Source organism: Glandiceps talaboti, chromosome 10 (genome assembly GCF_964340395.1).
Source record: "Glandiceps talaboti chromosome 10, keGlaTala1.1, whole genome shotgun sequence".
Taxonomy (NCBI): domain Eukaryota; kingdom Metazoa; phylum Hemichordata; class Enteropneusta; family Spengelidae; genus Glandiceps; species Glandiceps talaboti.
In genome coordinates, this window is record NC_135558.1 from 19,381,876 (window position 1) to 19,407,895 (window position 26,020).

Consider the following 26,020-nt stretch of genomic DNA (forward strand, 5'->3'; position numbering starts at 1 on the left):
TAAACTCTTCTGAGATGTCTTGGTGTGTGTGTGTGTGTGTGTGTGTGTATGACTGACTGCCAGCATTTCTGGGATGTCTTCAAATATCTTGTATGGATATATGACATGTTTGTATTCTGTGGACATGTCTAGGATGTACACACACATATATACATACATTTACATGCGTATGTCTTTGTTATGTTTGAACATACATGTACATGCATATGTTATTAAGTATCTGCACAAACTTGGTTTTTACAGCACATATAAAAATAGAAATTATGAGAGAAAAGCAGCATAATAATGTTTAGAATATCAGTGTGTGTAGACATGACTAGTTTTGTCCAGTTTAAATACAGCAGGAAGTCTTTCTTTGTATGATTGGGTCAAAACTCTATATTCCCTACTATACAATGTCACTCTGACACACTCTGACACAGACCAATTAACTTTACAGGTAATAATCTGAACACATTCCTTGTACATTTACATCTAACAGTCCTTGTTCCATTGACATCAGATGCATTCTGGAAATAAAATCTTTAACTTTTGCTGTTACTTAATTTATTCATGAAAAGTTTGACCCATTCTAAGTTAAAATTGGGCTGGGACGATTTACAAATTTTGAACAAGAGGTCACAGTGATACAAAAATCAAGCCATTTAGAATCCAATATGGCTGCCAAATACTGTACATGTTTAATCTATAGGGGAATAAAAAATTGTCAATTTCCTTCTAAACAAGATGGTGAACTTCAAAATTTCTTTGGTTTTATCAAAAGGATGGCGAAAAAGTTTTCATATAGCAAAGTTTGGAGATTTTAAGGGCAAGTTGTTCCCAAGGTGCAGTCTACCTTAAATATAGTGAAGCACCATTATTATACACATTACGTCATCTTGAACCAGGCCATCATTACGCTTTTGTCATCTGGAGCTAGGTCATCTTTAACATCTTGCCAGTGTGTATTCTGTTATCTTCCTAGCTAACTATCTATCATCTTGTTATCTTGTCCTATTGCTTTGAGACATCTTATCATCCTGCCTAGTACCATCTTGTTGTCTTGTCCCTTTGCGTTGGACTACTTGGTTATCTCATAGACCCTACAGGAAAGTAGGGTCTATGGTTATCTTGTCTGCACACATGAACCCATCTTCACTATCTTGTCACATGTTTAGCCATCTTACTATTTCATCACATCATCATAGTGAAATTTAACTCTATGTAACATCCCTATTGAGCCATCGTCACTACTCTTGTCCCTTTGTTTTGTGTCATCTCTTTTATCTTGTCACCTTGAGATGGAATCTAGATTGAAGAATCTTGGAAAGAGGTGTCCACAAGCACCAATGTTGTGATGAAGAGTAAAATGTAAAATCTTGGTGTATCTGGGTTCCACTGGAATATAAATAACAAAACCACATTAGACAAATTTTGGCTGAAGTAAGTCAAAAAACAAACAAACCAGAAGACAATAACTTATAATGGAGGTCACTTAGAACAAAATGTCATCTGCCAAATTTTTTTAAATTTTTACAAACTTTGCTACATTTTGTTAACTGGCTTGACAAAAATCACCACTCTCGGTTTTTTGGTCGTTACTACTCTACCCTAGAAGGCCTCCTTTGTGATGTCATAAATTGGAAATCACATTTTACATATTAGACATATGGTCATTTCTTCTCTCAAACCAAATTTTACATTTTTCTCATTAGTCCATGTCTTTTGAGTTGGCACACCATGATTGTAGTTGGACTGAGTATAGCTGTTGCAAACAGCTCAAAAATCTTATTGAGTAGTGCTACATTTTAGGTTCTGGCAATGGCAAAAATCTTATGAATAATGATTATTGTCACCATTTGGCATGACGTAAATCTTACCAAAATTGTAACACATTACTACCATTGTCAGATAATGTTGGTTGCGGCATGTGCTCTACTGAGTGAAAATACTGTCATCAAGTTTCAACCCTTAAGGGCGCCCTCAGTGTTGGTTATGGCATATGCTCTCTGCCTATTATCCTCAGTTTAATTGTGGTATGGTAGGTAAGGTTTCATTCAAAAGTTTCAGATGGCAAGAATGGAATATGTTGGCGATTACCCAATACTCATATTTACCTGGTTGCTGACTTGTTTTCTCTTCATCTGTAAAAGATTTCTCTGATGGTGGGTGTTCCTGTCATAATGAAGTACGTCAGAAAGAAATCATTAAAAATGTTGACTGTTATACACAATGTAATAATCACTGACAAGTTTTAAAAAAATGCTTTTGAGGTCTCCAAATAGACATTGATCTGCCTGTATTCCTTGTTTGATGTGTTTTTCCTTTAAATTTAAATTATCAAAATTTGCATCTTACTACCAAGCAATGAATGTAAATGGGACTGACAGGATATTTTACCAATGCAGGTCAAAGGTCAGAGCTGTTTGTAAACTTCTTCCAAACTACTTACTTTCATATATGCCCATGTATTGACCAGTAACAGATACACTTCATAGGGTGTTAATAAATGTAACAGTTCTCCTACTTGTCCAAGTGGCCTGGGTAGGAAGTCAGCCTGAAACAATACAAAAATATTAACTTCTATTTCTCCTTCCCATGGCATTATTTTTTATTTTTCCTTTCTGAATGTAGATATTGAAATATGGCAGATACTATTTGCTGTACATTAAAAGTGGCACAAGCTGAGTTTATATCATAAAACCGTAGACTAGTAGAATGTTTATTGCCATGCTTGCATCTAATGGAATCAACAATTGTGTTCTGGCACTGCTAGCAGTCATGGGTTTGAACCAAGTCATACCACAATAGGAAACTTGCAAACCCGCCATGTTGAATGTTGCATCGTGGGAAATGTGATATTAATTGTCACAATAATGTTACATTATTTTTAACCACAAATAATCAATTCATAGTTTCCCTGATCATTGTTGGAGGTTTATTTTATCGGTAACTCCAGATTAGGTATTACGATAATCACAGGTAATCTCATAGTCCTTTGCATCTGAGCATGCTCAGTCTGAATTTCAAGTTCCCTACTCATTCACAGGGCACATTAGACTTCAATACTTCTAAACCTATATATTCATTGTCTCTTTCTTCAATTCCAAAAAATTGCCAAGCAGCTTTTGTTCTTGCTGGGCATCACTTCTCTTGAATCATACAATATATTTTCTATAAGTTACAGAAAGAACTTCTCCCCTAGTTGAAAACATGACTTCATGAACAGCGCCCTCATAAGGTGTGTCTTCCAACTCACCAATGCCATGCACTCTAACAGTCTCACTGACATTTGCATCTGTTTTGGTGAATCACATGCTTGCTTCTCCCTGTTACTTTCCCAGAAGGCCAATAAAGTTGACAGTAAACCATAGATTAACACTGAACACTGACATAGGGCTGGTTTAGCTGAAATCAAACGAGTAAATTCATCACTAAAGGGAAACAAAAGGTGCGGTTGATTTTATCATAGGCATGATAAAAAAAAATTGTGTGGTTCTAGTTACATTCAATTTTAGAATAGGTAGGTCGATTTTTTATTTTTTATTTTTTTTTTAAATATTTTTTTTTTTTCGTATGTGAGTATCTATAGTTCAGGTAGTTATGTTTTTCATTGTTTTCCATATGGTCTCTGTGTTTTTGGTTTCAATCCCATCAGATGTACAGCTATTACAGATTGGAAGAACAGTTTTATATTGTATTTTTAAGTTGATGTAAGTGTCTTGCGAGACTTCACAATTTTCATGATGTTAAGATTTTTTTCTCAAATATGTTTTAAAAAAAAGTTTGGGTCGGCAGTGAAAAGCTAGGTGGGGTCGGGTAACTGAAACCAAACTATTTTTTTGTAGGCCTTAGCTACATTTCTAGCGCAGAAAAGCTATTTCTGCATTCAATGATCAACGACAATGGCAAATGTGGTGTATAGGAGAGGACTGCTATACACTGGAGGAAGGCATTGTGGGAAATAAGAAAGTCAGGGGCTTCAAACTTCTTGAAAAAATTGCAACTGTGTTATGTGGGCAAGGGTTAAAGAGATGTGGAGCTCCTAACACTGTGTACTTCCCATGATACCTTGCTTGATTTTTGTGGGTCACCTAGGCATAAAGAAATGCAGCTAGGAGGAAATCAGTCACTGTGTCATGACACCAATGTCCCCCTTTAATGCTATCAATACATGTAATAAAAATACAATGTATAATCCAAGATCAAGGAATATTCGTCAGTATTCATCATGTGTCCATGCTGAGTAAATTACCCAACATTTTTAAAGGTACTCTGACCTTCTTCATTGGTTAGTCCACTGTTCTCAAAGAACTTCCTCTGTGTCATACACATGAATGGACAGCTTACTTTCTATACTGTCACCTTACAAACGATAACTCTTTGAAGACACAGTCAAATGAGACACAATGACTTCTTGAAGATCAAGCGACATCAAAAAGCAAACCAATTTTTCCACATAAGGGAAGTATATTTTGATTACTCATATCTGATGAATGCTTGAATCTAAAATGTTGGAAATCAACAGATTTATAAATTATAGAGCTGTCCATCATTGAGATGTTTACATTCTAACAAAGTCTAAGATATGCTTGTAGAGCTACATGTACAAAAACCAGGCAGAAATGTATCCATGGTAACCTTCCTCATATGTTAATTACTGTATTATCTTATTAATATTCATAAGTTCAGAAAATCTCCAACTTATGAGATACTGTGTATTGCAAATATCAGGCCATACATGTATGAGCCACAAAGATTATGTAGGATCATTGACATGTTTGTTCAAGGCCTACTTTTTCTATAGATGTGCCAGAGAACAATTTTTCTAATATTAAGTTGAGAAAGCTCAATTTTATCGTGGGTTTTGATGACTTCTTTGCAGACAGTTACCATGGAAACAAGCTTAGTGACTCCTTATTTATCAACACATTACTTAGACATTGCACAACATTTTTGCAAAGCTTTGAAAAATTGACATCACTTTAAAAAAAAAGTTACATTTTGAAGTACTTCTCCTGAAGGTCACTTGGTAACAGATCAAATGGAACAATCTATGTATGATTAACCAATAAACACACTTGTGATTTAATATAGTGTCAACAATCTTTAGAAGGTGATTTATCAGTTCTGGTTCTAATTCTACAGCATATTAGCCATACCAGCAGCAACTGGCGACATGGCAACTGCTCCAGGACCGGCTCCTCGGTCTGATAAGATTTTAGACAAAATTGACGACAATTTACTGTCTTGTTCTATCTGTCTGGAACAGTACAAGAAACCTAAGACTCTACGGTGTCTTCATACATTTTGTGAACAATGTCTGGTTACATTTGTTGAAAAGAAGAAAGGTGTGTTGTCCTGCCCGACCTGTTCTACACCTTGTCGACTACCAAGTGGAGTGTCTGGCTTGTAAGCTAACTTCTTTATCAACTCTCTGATGGAGATTGTAAAGCAAGGACCAATAGAAGTATCTAAACATGGACTTTGTGAAGGATGTGAAGAAAATACAGCATCTCACAGGTGTGTAGACTGCAGTTTACATTTATGTCCCTCTTGTACCAAACCTCATAAAATTGTTCCTGCCACAAGAGGTCACAAGGTCATGACAACTGACGAGCAGTCAACACCAGCCACTTGTCTGTCACATGGTAATGTCTACTGCAGTGTTCACCCGAGTAATGCTGTCAAATTCTTCTGTGACACATGCCAAGTACTTGTGTGTTCTGACTGCATTGTACTCAAACATCGCATTCCTGAACACGTACATCAAGATCTCCACATAGCGGCTGAAGAATACAGTACGCAACTGAAGGAAATGGTGGAAATGTTGAGAGAGAAAGAACAAGCAGTAGATAAGTGTAAAGTAGAGACCAAACAGACTCGAGATGAGCTCCAGCAGCAGTATCTTGAAGAACAAAAGAAGTTGAGTATGAAAGCAGAACAGATCATACAAAGAGCAAAGAGGGAAGAGAAGAGGTTGGGAGAGAGGTTGGCTGCTGAATTCAACTTGAGAATCAAGGAAACTGAGGTCCATTTAGATGACTTGAAAATGAAGCAAGGAAATATCTCTGGTACTAGTAATTACTTAGACATGCTAGTAAAGCATGGGAGTCCTGCACAGATTATGTCTGCTAAGCAAGAAACTATATACTGCCTTGAAGACCTAGTTGCCATAGAAACCAAGCCATTTGAACCTGGGTTGATGAAGTTCCAACCTTCAGATGATTATGAAGAGTATGGCATGCTGGGATTGTTTGGATCTGATGTTTGTACATCACAGTGTACCATTGAAAATATTCCTAAAAAACTCAAGTGTGGTTATTCAGTTAACCTGGTCATCAAAACCAAAGACAGTCAAGGGAGACAAGTGGTACCCCTTCAAGAAGTCAAAGCAAAGATAAGAAAACCAGATTGGTTATGGGAAGACGTCAAAGTCAATACCAACGCCAACGGGACACTGACTGCACTGGTAGTGGGACAAGAAGTTGGAAATTGTCAAGTCACTGTTACAGTGGGAGGGCAGCCAGTACCTGGAACACCTTTCAACATTCAAGTCACTAGTGAAGTGGTTGCTGTATTAGGCAAACAAGGCAGTGCTAATAACCAACTTCCTTGTCCTGTTGGGATAACAGAGGACAGGCATAGTGACATAATTACAGCTAATCCTCAACAACACAGAGTTCAAATTACAGACCAGGATGGGGAACTAAAATCTAACATCACTTTCACTCAGTTTAAATATCTCTTCAGACCAATGGATGTAGCTGTCATGGATGACAAAATCTTCGTGACAGACAGGAACAACAAGCAAGTTGTTGTAAGTGATGAAGATGGACACTTACTTACGTCTTTTGGTCAAAATGAACTGAAACACCCAAGAGGTATAGCTGTAAGTCCACTGGATAACTCAGTCTATGTAACAGACTGGGATGGAAAAATTCTCACCGATACATGCAAAGATGGTCATTGTGTTATCAAATACACAGAAGACGGTCATTTTCTCCAGTCCTTTGGGAAGTTAGGCACAGAGCAAGGGGAATTCAGAGGCCCAAACTTCCTCACAGTCAACAAGCAGGGGATGACATATGTATCAGATTTCAACAACCATCGTATTCATTGCACAGTATTTGATCCAAATTGTAAATTTGTATTTGCATTTGGAGGCAAGGGTTCAGAGGATGGCCAACTTAAATGTCCGACTGGTATAGATACCGACCAAGATGGAAACGTGTATGTAGCTGAGGAAAGAAATAATCGGGTGCAGAAATTTGACCGAAATGGTAGATTTGTCTGTCGTATTGATTGTGACGAGGATGAACTGCAACATCCATATGGTGTGAAAGTACTGTCTAGAGGGCTGCTATATGGAAGACTTGCAGTAGCTGACTATGGCAATAAGTGCATTAAAGTATTGCAGTTCGGAAACTGAGAATTCCAGGCAAACATGACATCACCTGAATGATACACAAAATCCATGGGTGCCTGTGATTGGTACACTCAAACATGACATTATCAATGATACAAAAACACGAGTGCCTGTGATTGGTACACTCAAACATGATATCATCAATGATCCAAAAACACATGAATGCCTGTGATTGGTACACTCACACATGACATCATCAATGATACAAAAACACACAAGTGCCTGTGATTGGTACATTTAAAGTTTACGTGACATCACCAGTGATACATTCATACAAATTTTACTATAAAGTGGAAATCTTTTTGTTTTGTTAAGAGATAGACATTATAATGAGTAACCATGGAAAGCCAATTCATCAATTGATTTTAAAACTGTTCAGCTTTCCCTCAGTTTTGGGTCAGGGGTCAGAGGTCAAGACATCATATTTATCACAATCACTTTGTCTTGACAAAGACTATAAGAGTGTCATTATTACCTTTAGCAACAATTCTGAGTAGATCCCACAATACTGGATTATCTTCAAACTTCTTCTTTATGTGGAGGTCTCTGTATAAATAAGTGAAATATTACGGTGTTAACACTTTAACGTCATCAACATTTGTATATTTTGTATATTCATCAGGAGTTGAGTTGCAGAAAATTACACACACTACAGTCTGACTTCCCAAAAGCGGAAAGTACAGTCAGACTTATTCCTGCCTTTATAGTACACTCATTACTATTACTGTTATCAACTTACACAATTTTGGATGATTAATTAGACCCACAGTAACTTATTCAACTTTTGAAATCATATAAATTGGATATTTTCAGCAAGGGTTTATGGGAAAACAGGAAATGACATCACATTTACATCATAACTACTACACAAGATATAATCATGGTCAGTAACCAGTGAAAGTTGGTAGAATCTGTTAAAGTAGTATGCATGCTGTTACTGTTTATATCATTAACTAAATACAGAGCCCACACAGTGTAAGTGATGTTTGTGTTATCTTTATGGTGTCTATCTGAACATGAAACTTGTGATCAGGCTCACCGATCTTGATAGTTCATTTAATAGCTTTGACTCGCTTTGGAGAAAAGCACTGTATTCTTAAAAGTTTTCCACATCAGGCATCTTACCGTTCAATGGTATATTTCATTAGTTCTTCATCCGGCCACTGAGTACCAGCATGTATGACATCTGGGCAAGCAAACTGTACTAGTAGTGATGCGACGGTGTTGGAAGACTGAGCGGACAGAAGTTTAGGTGTCCTAGAAAATGAACTGTCCATTTGGTTTGGTTTCTTTGTATCCAAAATACCACATGAATATAGTGTATCCAATACTGCCTGTATATTCTGCATCTGAACATGCTGAGTGATATATAAATGTAACGGAATTATGTGTGACATGAATGCCATTGTGACATGAATACCATTGTGATGCATGTTATCAATGGTATATGCCATGTTAAGTGATAGCATGGGTCATTCTGTGTACATGGTATTTATGCAATGCAGGGCAATACTGAAAACATTATTACAAAACTGTATGTTAATGAGTGCACAAGCATTCCAAGTACTGGAAATCACATGAATGTACACATTTTGGATAAAAATTATGTTAAGATACCAAAAAAAAAACCCATACCACATGTGAGTGCTAGTAAGGTATTCGGAGTATTAGAATGTGTGTTCGCAGTGTTTTCTGCTACACTTTCCGAAGTGACTGCAAGCACTTGTGGAAATACTTCACTTTTGTGGAAATACTTCATTCTGATGAGGACTAAATCACTTTGCACACTGAGTACAACTGTACATGACATGAATATCAAAATGTGGCTAAAGCACCCCTTGAATTCTAGAAAATTACTTGATTTGAAATAAAGCTAGCAGTACTTAATCACGGATTGAGAATGCCATCAACTTGTACTGTGAAGCACTTGGAAATAGTCCTTTTTTGCAATGGAGACTATAAAGTACACAACTATCATAGTCCAAAGGCCACTCATCAACAGCGCCCCTAGTGGCCATACTCGATAATCTTTTGTTTTTCTTATCACTACATAAGGTGAACCTGTCCGACTGACTGTGTATCGAATGTTTTGTAACTTTACCTGGGGCGATATAGTTCTTTCCACTTTCTGTCTTTTCCCCTTTCCAATGACGCCTGCATGAAAGACAGTAGATGCTGTAGCTGGTACTGTTACTGATAAGGCATGTTTTAGGTTGTTTTGATGTAGAGATAATTGGGACGCTGCTGGGTCCTTGATTGATGCATTGTCTCCTAGCTTTCCACCAAACAAATAACTGTTCTCCTGTTGATAACAGAGCAATGGAGAAAAAGAAACTATAGTGGGAATTTTGTTGAAAATGACAGAGCTAATCTCTACAAACAAGTAACCTCTCCTAGTGCCATGAATGCAATCTAGAATAACTGTGGTGAGATTGTTTCAAAAGTTGATGACAAAAACTATCCACTTCAAAACAATTAAGTCACTTTTCCTGTTGGTATTAAAAGAAGTATGTGAGAATGAGAAAGTATGGTGAGATATTCCAACTTCGGCATAGCATTAAAATTTTCCTCTCTGAACAAGTAACTGCACAAACAATGTGGAGGCTATTGCTTTACTAAAAATTAGGAGCACTAAACTTTGCTTCCAACAATGTCTAATCCTAGTTTACAGAAAGCCAGATTTACCAATTTCGATTTTAACTTTTTTTTGTAATTATAATAATCTGATAATCTTTATTTATACTGGATAGTTCTTTAAGTATATAAACACTTGTCTCCCAAGAAGTCCAGTGAGGGCCATCCCTCATGGGTTCAGTGTTGATGCAGGAGGAAACCAGTGTAACTGGTGAAAACATGTGTTGTTGGGTAGAGTCAAACTGAAGGACACTCTTCTTACTTACAGTGTGGTAAATTTAATCAAAACCCTGAATGGGTTCAAACCCTGACCAAAAAAGAATGTGCTAAAAGTTTGCCATTGTACATACAATAATAAACATTTTACACATTTTTTAAAATTAATCTTGTGCAATTTATTGAGTAACAAACAAGGACTTGGCATGTGTTGTCTCACATTGATTTTGCACGAAGGAAGCCATCATAAAGTTGTTTTATAAATTAAAAATCCAAAATAAACACCTAATCCTCAGCCATATGGCCAATATAACCACTCTCCCACTGACAACCCTAGAGTATACAGTTCATACAATGTACAGGATTGTTGAAAATGGCTTTTCTAGGCCCCTTAACAATAAGAAATTTAGTGAAAATAAAATCAGACTTGCTATTGGTTACTTTTAATACTTAATAACAGACTTACCCTTTTAACAACAGCCTGTACCAGGAATTGTAACACAGTAGTTTGACTAGGTGGATGACAAGACAGAGTTCTTAGGTATCTGACTGTTGTCACTATAGCATCAGTCTTGCGTTCTATCAAAAGTAAATCAATACAGATCATTTTACTCCAGGTTGAACAAACTGCTGTGTACAAATCTACAAACTTCAATTCTTATTGTTGTATAAGGCCAAGGGCAATATAATGGCCTGCTCTGTACAGCATATAGATTTAAACTAAGACACTTATTCTCAGAGTTGCTCTGTTGTGTTGTGTTGTTTATTACAGTCTGTACCGTGTTCCTTATAAGGCCTACTCACATATCATAATGTTAACTAGTTTTTTATATTATAGTGTTTTCCACTCTGCTCAAATTGCTTTACACTCATGACACCTGGCACAGCTCAAAGTGCTTACAATCATTACCCCTGGCAATGGTGAGGCTTACACTGGCCACACTTACTATAAACGGAAACCACATATGGCAATGGTGAGGGTTACACTGGCAACTCTTACTTAGACTAGTAATTTAACCATCATGATACTATATATCAGATACATGCCAACATTCACTTGGAGGAAAAGTAATTATTCACCACTGAAGACCAACATTGGAATGAGTACATCGCTCACTTTTGCTGCACTGTCACTTGAGGGGGCTATTACTGTAATATAACACTGTCATTGCTTTAAGCACACCACTCATCACCATGGCAACTTCCTACTCTACAGGGGGGGGGGGGGGGGGGGGGGACTTACACAAGTAAATATCAATATTTGTGAAAGTTCCTGCATAGTGTATTGAAGAGATATTGTATGGTGCATTAATTGTCAAGAGTATTAGCATACGTATTGGTTGCCATGTCAACTGTAACCATGGCAATGTCCTTACCTTGTTTGTGTAGTGTATTGAAGAAATACTGCATAGTACACTGCACAAGATGAGTGAGTGTATCGGCATTTGTGTTGGTTGCTATGCCAACCAAGTCCAAAAGTTTGATAGTTTGATAAGACATTGATGGAGATGGATGGTACAACAAACAGGACAGTATTTGTACAGAGTTCTGTAAAATTCTTCTCAACTGTGTCTTTGCAGTCTCTTGACCTTGTCTGCTGCCCTCCCACTTCACAAGCAGTGTCAAGTTTGTTAGTAACTGTAACATCTGAAATGAACAAATGACATGTAAGCAACTCAAAATTTACCAAAGTGTTGAGGAAATTCAAGAATGATACCAGTAAAGTGGCACAAGCCGAGTTTATTCACTTTTTAAAATTCAATGATTGGGTAACGATACTTTCACAAAGTAGTTTAACATGACCAGTCACCTGTGTTGTGCTCATCATTTAGAAGGACCAGGAACAAGCTTTCATATTGCAAAGTTTGAAGTGATTAATTCAAGCTACTGGTTTTTCAAACAAAGTTGTCCCCCCCCCCCACCCCACCCAACCCCACCCCAGGTGCATTCTTCCTTACCTATACAAAAGTGGGAATGCTTCACCAGATATTTCTTGAATTGTTGCTAATTAGATTGAAAGATTCATCGTTGCATGCATTTCACACTGCTGTTGTTTACATTGTATGCAAGCAATGTGGAATGTAAACAACGAAGAACCTTAATTTTCATCTAGTGAAGAGTATATACATGTATATGTGTGTGTATCTGTGTGTGTGTGTGTGTGTGTGTGTGTGTGTGTGTGTGTGTGTGTGTGTGCGCATGTGTGATGTAAAATCATGAAATGACTAAAGAACCCAATGGTTACATAAATGTTGTTGTATCTCCCAGCATAGGATCCCCTTTAGAATACAAAATACATTGTATATCTCACCTGTATATCGTTAGCATTCTGTAGATGATACAGGGATTTCTTGACAGCTACATGTAACACAGTAGGCAAGGAACTTTCCAACCCTGCTTGCAAGTCTAAAAACAACCTTACCTGTGAAGACTGTGGATGGAACAAATGAAGAAAGAAAAGTTAAGCTGCAGTACAAATATGGGATGCAAACTTGCAGTGACATTTTGGTTATCCTGGAACACAGTCCATACTGTTATAAATTTCTTGATATTTTTTAATCTTTAGCTATTCAGTGACAAAAGGCAGCAGCTAGGCTTGAACCAGCAACCTGCAGATTCCAAGTCGGCCACTCTACAATTTTGACCTTCATGACTCAAGCAAGTAGAACTCGTTAAGATAAACAACACTTACTTTGTTTTCAGACTTGGTATTTAACATAAGATAACTAAGTATATCTGATGCACAGCTCTCACCACAGTGTACACCAATCACTGACAGAAGCCTCTGTAACCAGTATAACCTAAGAATAACACAAGTCAAAGTGAAAATAGAAAGTTCAGAGGTCACAGAAAAATTAGAAGCTGACCTGGGAACATGTAAATCAACCATCTTGAATGGTGCATTGTGGGAAATATGGTATCATTCCATTGATAAATGTGATTCAAACATGGTGCTGTTATAGTTTATATGTTTCAGTGTTAGCAACCACAAATCTACAAGCAGTCATGGCTACCTAGTCACTTGCAGGAGAGCTCTCTTTCCAATCACCCCAGATTAGATATTATCACATCAAATAGTCCCAGATCTGAGTGTGCTCATTTTGGATTGCATACTGTCTATTTTAGTTCTCGCTGAATTTGTTACAATATGTGTCCATGTTATTTGTTCTGTGGTTGAAATGGGAGTCAAAATGTTCAAAGTCACCGTTATACTCTTCTCAATTTTACATAAATCATGGTGGTGCAAGTACATGTATATTATATTAATCCCCAATTTTTTCAACATTCCCAGAAAAATAATCATGACTTAAGGGTTTTGTCATTTCTCACCTTCGACTCAGAGTGACAAGACCCCTTAGGTTACTATTAAATACAAAAATTGATGTAGCTTGTGCCTTTTGGCTCCCACAATATTAGATAAATCTGTGTTAAACTCTGCACACAAGTCTTTCTGGCAACAGTTTTCACCACGAAAATACAGACAGTATTAGGATATTTGGATCGGTTTTACCTTTTACCAGTAGCTGTCAGTATATCTTTACATAGGTCACTAGAGTGTCTTTGTAATTCTATCAGGAATGGAATCTCACTCATCTCAGATTGACCAGAACGGAATCTGCCACCTGTCTTGGAGTATACACCTCGCTGTAAATTCAGCAACAACAGGTCCTGAAAATACATTGAAAATACTGCTGCCATTGACTGCAAATCTGGAAATTTACGGTAATAAAGACTTATCTTTTCTTATTTTGCTGGACAGCAAAAACTGCAAAATAAGTAGTGACTAAAATGCTTTCTTGTATATATGGACACAATCGTACCTATCTCATGATTAGCGAAAATTAGACTTTGAGATTCACAACTAGTGGAAGACTGTAAAATCGCAAAACTTTCTCTAGTAGTGAAAATATGTAGGTTTAGTGTATGTTATCATCCAACTATAAAACCAATCCACATGTATAAACTTGTTATCAACTCAACTATGACGGAATTTCAAGTGAAAGAAGTGAAAAGAAAACAGAGATCGAAGAAAACACAGTGACTTCTTGTCATAGTGAGTACACACTTTGCAGCCATATTGACTAATATCATAACTAGGCAAAGCCCATAAGCTCGCGCAGGGTAGATTCATTTGTGACCGCCTGCCTGGGCCAGGGTTGATACACTTGATTTGAGTCATTTTCCAGGGGTATTGACCATCAAAACTTATTTTATTGAATGACATGTAATTCTCTGACATGGACGAGAAGTAAAGAAAGTCAACACTCTATGCAGTTGTTGGTTTCAAAAACCATCATAGCCATTAGATTAATATTGTTTATTTTCAATCAGCCCACAACATATCATAGACCCTCCACCAACGTACGTTGGTCTTTGGACAAATGTTTTGTTGACATATGTTGCCGAACATCACGATTTCTCAATTCAACTCGATGATTTAGGAATGTTACTGTACCAACAAACATAGAAAAGTAGTTATTCTTTTTAGAACATGTAAAAAATCAATTAACGACAATATAAATGTCAAAACCCCACTTCCACAACCCGGAAATTAAACTGCGCTATGTCATCAGTGGTCCGTATCGCGTACCGCCATGCATCAAACTTCCAAATAGTATAACAATTTCTCCTTGGCTTGAGGTACAGTGATGCCTCGATACTCGTTACAATGTTACAATGTTACGATAATCGTGCCAACAGGCCTACTGTTACAATATTGCAATGCATGGTGATGTTATGTCGCCTATGCTATACGATGATGCGGTAGCGATAGCGCGTGGAGAATGCACGTAGTATATGGAAGGCGCATGCGTAGTCAAGGTGTGCCGCAATGCATCCCTGGGAGAACCACCCAGGGATGTCACCAATGTGTGAGCTAATAAATAAACAAACTAAAGAAAATTATGTCAGCAGTCAAAGAGCATAATTAAGTTTTTAAATACAAAGTTAATGTTCAAGGTACACATACCTACAGCACTATAGAATTAAGAGAAAGTTTGGTAACAATTTCTATTTGTGTATTGTACTTGTTCAGATACCATCCCTCCCCACAAATGAACTTACCAGTGTAAGTGGAGTGCATCGCTGAACTCATTTTGACACAAACATCCCCCCCCCCCCACACACTTACCAGTATAAGTGCAGCACATTGCTGAACCCGTTCTGACACAACTATTTCATCATCTTCCATCCTATTCTCTGTAATCTGTGGTGCTGCAGTATCCAGTACAAAGTGTAACAACTTAGAGGTCCCACTGCCTGATTTGCATATTAGATGAATAACTAATGTTATCAAGCCATCAGCATCCTGGAGAATGACAGGACTGTTATAAAACTGATCTGATAATCGGTTCAGAACTTCTGGAGTCACTACAAGACATAAAGGTTGTATATTACACCACAAGCAGGCAAAGTTGAATGCATTTGGAAAAAAAATATGGGATTCATACCCTGGTTGCTCTACATCACTATGCCATTATGTGGTGCTCAAAATATGACATAAAAGTTTTGTATATTACACCACATGCAAGCAAAGTTGAATATGTTTGGACAACAAAATATGGGACTGATACCCTGGTTTAATGCTCTACATCACTGTGTTATTTATTAGGTGCTTAAAATAGAGTCCAAACGTTTAACAGCAATCCAGTCAAATTTAGCAAATGTTGGTAATATTGTAGTCTAGACTGTTAGACTCTTCCAGAATTCTGCCAACATTAAGAGTGACCACAGGTCATATTGTGAAAAAAAGATTCTATCTATATAGGTCTGTACTACATTTGTAAAGGTACTGTATACGCCATCCGAGACGTTCTGTTCTGAGCACAGATCCAGGGTCTTGCTACAGGACTAGTGATACTGTAGCTATCTGTAATGGAAAAAAGGATAGTGTATAAACTTACAGCAGTCAACTAAATCAGTGGTAATGACCTTCAATAACATTGGTGACATTGTAGCTAGTTGTAACAGAAATGGTACGGTGGATAGCTGCTGTTCATCGGTACTGTCTACACTTGCCTGTGAAAAAAAAAATTATCATTATTCAAAATTGTCTCTACAATCGCTGTAATAAAGGTTAACTGATAGCAATGTTTGAATGAATAAGAAACTATCATGAAACAAGTCCTTATAAAGGGCGGCTGTCTAACAATGTGCTCTGAATATTGAATAGCCCTGTTATTGGGTCATGCACAGCGCCCTCTATAATAGTCTCCTAAGAGATTATATACCTTTAGATAAATAATCATGAATATTCAGTGTGCATCTAATGCATATGTATATGTCCCATGATGCAATGGTGGTCATTGTGAGTAGAATATTTGGTGAAAAGTATCAATTTTGCGTTTTGTAGCAGTTACACACAATTAAGATCATAAAATTGAAATTATAAAATAGCTTTCCAGAATCAAAAGTTTATGAAAATACATCTATCTCATGATGGTGTGGAGTTTCCATTTATGTTCTACAGCTTTCTTTTTTCCACTAATTACCTGGAAAAGTTCAAGAAGAGCCTTTCTGATATCTTTGGAATGTTGTGCAGCAAGGTGGCCTAGTATACCAACAACAGACGCCATCTTGGGCACTTTCTTCTCTGTTCTAACAACACTCTCACCCTGACTGCTGCCATGACTACAGAAATCTTTCAAACCACACGACAAAACTCTGGTGATGATTGTCTCAGGGAAACACGACCTAGAAGTTGAATAAAATTAGTCAGTATGAATGATTTTTTTTACATTTATTTCACTGGGCAAAAAAAAAAAATGAAAAAATAAATTGTGACTAAAATTCCTTCTTGTATATAAACAGTATATTTTCTCAATTTCCTGTCTGCAGTCTGGAATGGCCTATTTCAACCTGTTGCTATACTACTTTTGGATAGAATTGGCCCCTAATTACATCCACAATAAATATGAATGCTATTAGTGAGGGTAGCACATAGAGAAAGTGCTTTACTTCAGTGTTACTTGTTGTAATATACAGTACACTGTATAATTATCAATATGTCAACTATTTTCAGTGAATGCATTGTTGGTTGTCTGATTGGCAAGATAATACATGTATTCTCATTACAGCTATTATAGCGCGGCTTTATGAGGTACTGCAAACTAATCTTACCCTATATGTGCCACAACCCAGTCAAAATGGGGTGAGTGTAATACAGACGTATCTAGAAGGGCATCTACACAGAAATCTGGACAGCTTCGTATTAGAACAGCGATACACTGGGTTGCTATCTCCATCAAACTCCTTGTTGCTGTAAAATGAAAGAATATCATGATATTCTTTATTCTTTATTGGAATCCAATCAACTTTCTACAAAGTAGTAGCTGCTTTCCATGGAGCCATAAAAATATCTTTAGAAAGTACATAAAACACAAAGTAATAAGTAACTCGATGAATATACAAAACAAAACAAAACAGAGTACAAAGTCGAGTGCTGACGCTAAAGAGTTAAGACATGTACACAGTTCAAGAAATGATTACAAAACATCAAGTACGTGTCGGGCTCATGTCTGTGTAAAAACCATTCAGAGATTCCAGATCTCTTATTGATTTGGGAATCCTATTCCAAATATTGGATGCCATATATTTCAAAAAACTTCTATGGCAGTCATTGTGATAGAAATCATTCCGCTTTTGGATTTTTGTAAACATCTTCAATCCTGGGTTTGTATCTCCATGAGGCTATACAAATAAAATAACTAAATTCAGTTTCTGGTTTGTTGTTGTAAACAACTTCTTTGAAGCACTGTACATTTGTTGCAATCTGTAAATGTACTAAAAAAAATAGTGCCAATAGCATTGCAGCACAGGTAAGACGTCTTTAATCTTCCCTGCATTGCTTTTTACTTTGGGAACCTAGAAAAGGTATGTTCACCAACTCTGCATCACGCACCTCCATATAAAAAATAACGCAAATATTGCGTTGCCGCACAACTTCATGTTCAGGGCAATGATAGATATATAATTTTTTGAAGATTTAAAGTTGTAACCAAAACAAAATTTTCATACCTAATTTTCATCATCATAATCCAGCCATCCTATGTTGGAAGTGTACAAGACAAGTATAGCAACATCCTAATCAAACTTTAAAGGGATGTGTCTACAAGGTTTTGTACTTCTTTATTTTTTAAAATCAATTTGGAACCATTCATACCAATGTAACAGGTTTATCTTTCTTGGTTGTCTTATTGTAATATTGTAAAAGCCAGCTACATTCAGTTTATATGGGTAGGTGATGAAACAGCTGTCTAACAATATATTACATAATCCAGTCATAAACCAAACTGGCCATGCTACAGGCTTTACCACCAGAGGAAATAGTAAAGTAAACATTATAGTTAATTAACAATGTACTGTTCTCACTGTGTCAGCTATTAATGAGGACAAATCTACACATTCTCAACAAAGTTACGCTCAATCTACTGGGTAATTTCAGAGTTGAAGATTTTTGAGGAAAAGCAATGACAAAGAATAACACTTCTAGAAACATCTCACCAAGTTTCAAACTCATTCACTTAGTATTTTTTGAGATATAAGTTTTTGACCAAAATTCACATTTTTACACCTTAATTCCATATCACTCATGGAATCATGGTATGCTTAACATATCTTCGTCCATACATCCCTAAATGCATTTCCATTAAATTTCAGCCCAATCTGCTCAGTGGTTTTGGAATTATAGATTTTTAACCAAAAAGACACATTTTCAGCCCTAATTTGCATATCACTGATGGAATCATCATGTCATGAACAAATCTTACTTTACACCCCCTAAAGAATGTTCCCACCAAATTTCGCACCAATCTGCCCAGTAGTTTCTGATTCTGAGTTTAAGTTTTTTGACCAAAAATCACATTTTTTGACCCAAATCACACACCTGTGATGCGATCATTTTGATTTGAACAATTTCCCAACTAGACACCCAAGGTAATGGCCCCACCAAATATCATGGCAATCGGTTCAGCAGTTTTTGACTTTAAGTTGTTTACACACACACACACACACACACACACACACACACAGACAGACAGACACCGGGCGATGCCTATAGCACTACTGAACCTCAGTTCAGTTGTGCTAAAAACAGTCTTATTAAAAATGGCTGGAAACTGGTGCACCAGTCCTATGTACATTTGTAAATGCCAGGCTAACTAGGAACTGCAGGCTGGCAGTGGCACCAGCACCTCACCAGCATGTGTTAGCCATTGTCAGGGTTAGTGTCTGCACCAGTCCTATAGTAACACCTGGCAGGTTCTTCAACTGTACAATTTTGTTCTCATATACCACTACATCAATGTAGTACCACTATTACAGCATCATTACTATCATGCCATTATCGTCAGGTGAGAAACCTGCACATACGATGATTTAGAATGGATGTGACATTTGATAGCTTACCTTTACATGTCATCCACAATTGAAGTAACTCATTGAGACTTGAGGAATGTGGTACACCTCTTCTGCCAGCATATTTACTACTTATCTGTCCTAAAAGATCTATGGACCACTGAAAGAAAATAAGAAAAATATAACAAACTGTAACTAGTGAGAGATGTCTGGATGTTGTGTCTGTGAGAATATTATGAAACAACTTTAGTCATACAAGAATGACTGTTAATGGACGCTGGGTTCACACATACATGTAGTAATGAAATTTCTACTCACAGTGTCAAACATTTTTTTGGAAGCAAATGCCAAATTTTCGCTGACATCATAGATGTATACACCCCTGATGTGATGATACTGACAAGATGTCAGCAAAATTTGAGATTTGCTTCAATGAACATTTTTTGACTCTGTGAGTCGGAATTTCATAACTATTTAGTCATGTTTATCCCCTATTCTCACCACCTCATTGCCCTCATGTTATCACATTCCTGGTACATACTTAAACTTTCTATTCAACACAGAGAGAGGGTACTGTCTACAGCATAATTGAAAGTATGAACAGAGATATCAAAACACTTTTATCTCTTAGGATTGAACTCAGACTGGTTAAAGGTATATTATTCAATCCCAAGTTCTTGTGTTAGTGTTATCATATAAGTAAATCCACAGGATTACATGTACGATGTATATAGACCATTCTTTTGTTCAGATCCAACTTTTTGTTCTATAGCTCTGGCAGAAAACTATTTATTTTTGTTCAAACTTGAATTTTAATGATACTCCCTGACTGAGTTGCTTAAAGTCGCCATATGGATGAGTAATGGGTATTTATTTTGGATTTTAAATTTATAAACAATTTTATCATCGCTTCCTACTTGAAAAATACCACCAATGGCGTTGTAGCACAACTGTACAGTTTTTAAAAATATTTATCCATATGCTAGTCCATGCTAACAATAGGTGTTCATTTGCTGAATAACTATCCAGTTGCCTATCCAACCATGTTGCTATCTTTACAATAAATGCTATCATTTGGCTGTTGCTATGGGCGTGGTCATGTTGTTAGATATATTTGCATATATTTGTGTATGTTTTTGATCCCTTGTGTATGAATTCCTGATATTGTCTTTGCAATATGTGATCATTTGGCTGTTGCTATGGGAATGGTCTTGTTGCTAGGCAAATTTACATACATTTTTTTGAATGTTTATTCAATTGTCTATTAAACCCTGTTGTTATCTTTGTGAAATACACCACCGTTTGGCTGTTGCTATGGGCGTGGTCATGGTTACTAGGGTATTTGCATACATTTTCTGAATGTTTATTCATTTGTCTTTCTATTCCTGTTATCTTTGCAATAAACGTGATTATTTGGCTGTTGCTATGGGCGTGGTCTTGTTGCTAAGCAAATTTACATACATTTTTGATGTTTATTCAATTATCTATTAAACCCTGTTGTTATCTTTGTGAAATACACGACCGTTTGGCTGTTGCTATGGGCGTGGTAATAGTTGCTAGGGTATTTGCATACATTTTTTGAATGTTTACTCACTTGCCTATTAGATGATGTTGTTATTTGACCAAAATATACTGCCATTTGGTTGTTGCTAAAGGGCGTGGTCATGGTCGCTAGGGCCAATTTTGTCAAAAAGTTTTGAAGAAAATCTGCAGAATAAAAGTTTCAGAAACATCTCGCCAAGTTTCAGACTCATTGACCAAGCACTTTTTGAGATATAAGTTTTTGACCAAAAATGAACATTCTTACACCTAATTTGCATATCACTCATGGAATCATTGCATGCTTAATATATCTTCGTCCATACATCCCTAGATGCATTCCCATTAAATTTCAGCCCAATCTGCTCAGTAGTTTTGGAATTATAGATTTTTAACCAAAAAGACACATTTTTAGCCCTAATTTGCATATCACTGATGGAATCATCATGTCATGAACAAATCTTACTTTACACCCCCTTAAAAATGTTCCCACCAAATTTCACACCAATCTGCCCAGTAGTTTCTGAGTTTAAGTTTTTTGACCAAAAATCACATTTTTTGACCCAAATCACACACCTGTGATGCCATCATTTTGATTTGAACAATTTCCCAACTAGACACCCAAGGTAATGGACCCACCAAATATCATGGCAATCGGTTCAGCAGTTTTTGACTTTAAGTTGTTTACACACACACACACATCCACACACACACACACACACACACACAGACAGACAGACGCCGGGCGATCCCTATAGCACTACTGAACCTCAGTTCAGTTGTGCTAAAAATCAATGTGAAACAACATTTACCAAGTCTGTGTTTGTAACTCAATACATTGCAAAAGCTAAAAAATGTACATTGTATAAAAGGTTTCTTACGATACGTACAGAAACATTTTACACGTTTATTAAGCCTTTGTGTACATGTATGGAACATGTCTTACGTTTGAAAGGACTATGCCAGAAATAAAGCAATGATTTAATTTGTTCAATTTTATACAGAGTACTAAAATACATGTTAGGTGATTATTCTCTATCATCTTGTTTGCTAAAGGAATATGAATTATAGCGCAGTGAATTTGTCAGTAGAATCATCAACACCTCTCAACAACTTTAACTTTGGAAACTGAATCCTAAGAGACAGTGGATGATATGATGACACGTTGATACACACTGGTACCCAGTAGATGAGACAACTTACAGTAAATATGAGTGGTGCCCATCCTTCTGAGTTCTTCTTGACAAATCCTAGTAAGACATCATGAATATTTCCAATCATGTCGTCAAGATTAGGAGCAAGGCTTTCTGTAGAAGTAAGATCAGAAACCATTATAGCTTTGTACATACATTTGTATATTATAATAGTGCACACTGATATAACAATGCTAACGAAAGCAGTCATGACTTGCCATTGATACATGCTTTGATACAGGCTTGTAACATTCACACAATCAACAAATGGTCTTAAAACTTGTGTGTTACATTCTCATCCATGCATGGTAGAGAATCTGAGATGTTCCAACACTCTCTCCATCTCACAAATTGTAATGTTCGCAGTAGAAATACAAAATACCTGACTGACTTTACCTTCCCCAACTAACTCTATAACACATGTGTTTACATTCTCATCAAGTATATGGCAGAGATGTTCTGATTATTACTGATCTCACTGATGGTCAGTGAGCCCTCTAAGCCAATATGACACGCCACTGATGCACATAATTTCTAGTGACACACCAAAATTTGGTGTTCCCCCATCTCTTACTATGTGGTGACTCACAAGAAATCCCAGTTTTTTCTCATTTTGACTCACAACAATGAAATTTGGCTATCGTTAGAGGGCACACTGCTAATCGTAGTGTCTGCATTCGAAACACAAAGCACAATACCTTCCCCATCTACATTCTACAACATATACACATGCATATGCTTAATATATACACTTTTATCAAATACATGGCAAATGTGTTCTTACATGTACCACTGCCTGTCTCAATGATGATAGTGAGTAACTTACCTTTCACATATAACTCTACAACGTGTGTTCACACTTTCGTCAAATACATGGCAGAGATGTTCTAGCACTGCTGATCTCACTGACAGCAGTGTCTGCATTAGAGCCACTAATTACAAATAACTTACCTTCCCCATCTAACTCTACAACATGAGTGTTCACACTTTCATCAAATACATGACAGAGATGTTCTAACACTGCTGATCTTGCTGATGGTAATGTCCGTAGTAAAAATAATGCTGACTTGGCATGCTCTTCACTGGTTAGTTTGCGTCCATGGACGGCATGGGACCCATACACAAAGGAACGAATTTCAGTCAGTAGCTCCTGCAAAATACAATTGTTAAAGTTGAGTATTAGTTAAGCTTGCAATTCTTTCATGCAGACATTCTAAAATGACAATTATTGCATACATAAAGCAGTAAACACTTTACAAATAAGACTGTACTGCTTTCTCTACATATTTTTAACAAGAAGGCTTACAGACAACAGAATAATTGCAGTTGTTGGCTGGTGACAAAGACAGCCCAGTTTTACTACATTTTGTATGGGTAGAAACACTTTCTGAGAGAATCCAGTAATGCCCTCTGAGTCTGAGATGCAACAACGTCATCAACGCCCTCTGAGATACAACAAAATCATCTGAGAGCCAAGTTACACCCTCAGCAATACCTTCAGGCTTCTATAGTTGTGGTTGACAGCAACAAAGCCAGGGTTTTATTTATGGCAGTTTTGATACATGACTGTTTAACACAACACAACACAACACAACACAACACAACACAACACATGTCGCAACACAACACAACACAACACAACACAACACAACACAACACAACAAATTTAATACACACGTACGCTGAAGTGAGAGGCTGGAATCATGGAAAGAAGCATTCTCAAAGAAGGTATTCTACAATCTGTTGTTTTAAATTGTCTGTTGAACTTGAATGTTGACTGGAAAGAATGAAGAAGCGTGGCCAGCTTGTACAAAAAAGTACCGGTACATACAATGGGTTAGGATATACGGTTAAAAAAAAAGGGTAAGAGTCCCTTGCATACATGTATACATGTATAAAACTTGTATCATAATTCATATCATGCAATGAGTGGACACTGTTTTATGTGTGTTTCATTAACATTAAAAGTTTGACCTAATGGATGTTAATTATGTATGGCAGCCAAAATTGTGTTGGTTCTGTGATTGTGCACAGGGAGCAGTGAACATGTGAATGTGATCTAGAATTTGATTTGATTTGATTTGATTTGGCGCATACATGCACAAATGTGTGTGTGATATTGTGTGTGTCTGTGTATGTGTGTGTGTGTGTGTGTGTGTGTGTGTGTGTGTGTGTGTGTGATATTGTGTGGTAGAGGAATAAAACCAAATGTCTACTTTCATTTCCCCTTTCAATTCACAGTCTATGCAAAGAATAAATTATAATCTCTTTAAAGTAGCCATATGGATGAGAATTGGGGGTATTTATTTTGTATTTTTAATACAGTATGGAATACCCAGTCCCTCAGTATACATGATGTGTATAATGTACCTCCATGGTCTTACACCGGCACCCTGTGCAACTGTTGTTCCCTCTCTAGTAACTCATATCTGCACAGTACATACACATGTAGTTCTAGACCACCTTGCCACAGATGGTGCATATGTTTTGCTCAACACCGTCCTGTAACCAATGTAACCAATGTAAGCAGCCAATTTTGAGCCTATTTCGAGCGCAAAAGAATTATATACCCAGTGATCAAATATTAGCAATCGATCGAATATGTACTCATTTTACATCTCTTTGATGATAGCAGTCACTGCCAAGGTCACAAAAAGTGTCAAAATCAGAACTTATCCAATATGGCATCATACATAACGAGGAAGCCTGAAATTATGGTTTCACTTGTGATAAGAGTTTTGGTCATTCGAACCTGGACTTTTGTTGTCACAGTGAGGTACTAGAAAATTACATGTATTCTTTAGTTACCAGCATTCCTAGCCCTGGAGGTTTCATGGCTGTCTCTTTGCAGGACAGAAAAGGGACGACTTACTAGATGTCTGCGAGCAATGACTAAGTAGTTCATTGAAAAAAAAATACTGCAATATATTGGGATGTTTATGCACAATTACTAAACAAGCAAGTTTGGCTTTGTACTGTTTGCTCTAGTGTTGTGTCACTTCTTTACCATGATACCATATTCTCTCTAATTTACGGTCTAATTGATGGGAACCAATTAATTTACTATTTCTTCCATGATAGATACATAATGGCAACAAATAGCTGGGAAGTACCCCCACCCCCACCCCAATCCTAAAAGTTAAACAGCGAGTAGCGAAGCGAATAAAAAAAAGTAGGTCACAGTCTCAATTTTCACACGTAAATCGTAGAAACATTGAAAGATAATATAACCATTCTTATATAATAATTTGTGGCTAACGTCTCCAAGGTTTGAGACAACAACCTCGCTGGACAAACGTTCCATACCGTGATACAGATTACCCAGTGTCACTGTCGATCAAGTACTCGGAAGCACAGGCGCTCGTGAAGTTGCTAGATCACAGGGAACTACGACAACTTAGAACTACGACAGTGAGGTCGCCCTCGTCAGGCGTTATAGCAACTTCACGAGTGCCTGTGCTCGGAAGTAGTAACTCGTACACCGCCGCGGCTGTCTTAGATTGAAGTTAATGCCCTCTTCCAATATCGATCGTCGTTAATTGAAACCAAAATACGTTTGGTTGCAATGAACTAGTGTTAAACGAAATAAAATGTATCTAAAATTACCTCAGAACTGTGAGTCGGTCGTGAAAATCCATCCACGTTGGTTGCCATTTTGTACACACACAATGTTATA

General features: G+C 37.0%; 2 protein-coding genes across 2 annotated transcripts; both read right to left on the reverse strand.

Moving 5' to 3' along the window:
• LOC144441149 (integrator complex subunit 5-like) lies at positions 1–17,390 on the reverse strand. Its single transcript, XM_078130687.1, has 16 exons — positions 17,378–17,390; positions 16,750–16,951; positions 16,162–16,276; positions 15,390–15,628; positions 13,770–13,927; positions 12,951–13,059; positions 12,570–12,689; positions 11,635–11,905; positions 10,725–10,837; positions 9,510–9,710; positions 8,534–8,766; positions 7,884–7,954; positions 3,239–3,387; positions 2,432–2,536; positions 2,097–2,154; positions 1–1,377 (listed from the first exon to the last, which is right to left on the reverse strand). The coding sequence occupies exons 2-16, from the start codon at positions 16,831–16,833 to the stop codon at positions 1,271–1,273; spliced, it is 2,133 nt and encodes a 710-aa protein (XP_077986813.1). The 5' UTR covers positions 16,834–16,951; positions 17,378–17,390; the 3' UTR covers positions 1–1,270.
• Positions 17,374–25,998, reverse strand: LOC144440729 (integrator complex subunit 5-like). The gene is made up of 5 exons (XM_078130111.1): positions 25,951–25,998; positions 23,296–23,494; positions 22,355–22,458; positions 19,664–19,772; positions 17,374–17,516 (listed from the first exon to the last, which is right to left on the reverse strand). Exons 1-5 carry the CDS (start codon positions 25,996–25,998, stop codon positions 17,374–17,376), a joined length of 603 nt encoding a protein of 200 aa, XP_077986237.1.
• Positions 25,999–26,020: the final 22 nt, after the last annotated feature.

Excerpts from the sequence above, each read along its gene's own strand:
- LOC144441149 (XM_078130687.1), bottom strand. The coding sequence starts at position 16,833 with ATGGCGTCTGTTGTTGGTATACTAGGCCACCTTGCTGCACAACATTCC. Across the intron at positions 10,838-11,634 it reads CAATACACTACACAAACAAG|AACGCAAGACTGATGCTATA; the intron begins GTAAGGACATTG and ends TACTTTTGATAG. Across the intron at positions 8,767-9,509 it reads AAAGAACTATATCGCCCCAG|CATGTTCAGATGCAGAATAT; the intron begins GTAAAGTTACAA and ends TATATCACTCAG.
- LOC144440729 (XM_078130111.1), bottom strand. The coding sequence starts at position 25,998 with ATGGCAACCAACGTGGATGGATTTTCACGACCGACTCACAGTTCTGAG. Across the intron at positions 22,459-23,295 it reads TGTAGAGTTAGATGGGGAAG|AAAGCCTTGCTCCTAATCTT; the intron begins GTAAGTTATTTG and ends TTACTTCTACAG. Across the intron at positions 17,517-19,663 it reads ATTGTGGATGACATGTAAAG|CAACAAGGAGTTTGATGGAG; the intron begins GTAAGCTATCAA and ends TTCATTTTACAG.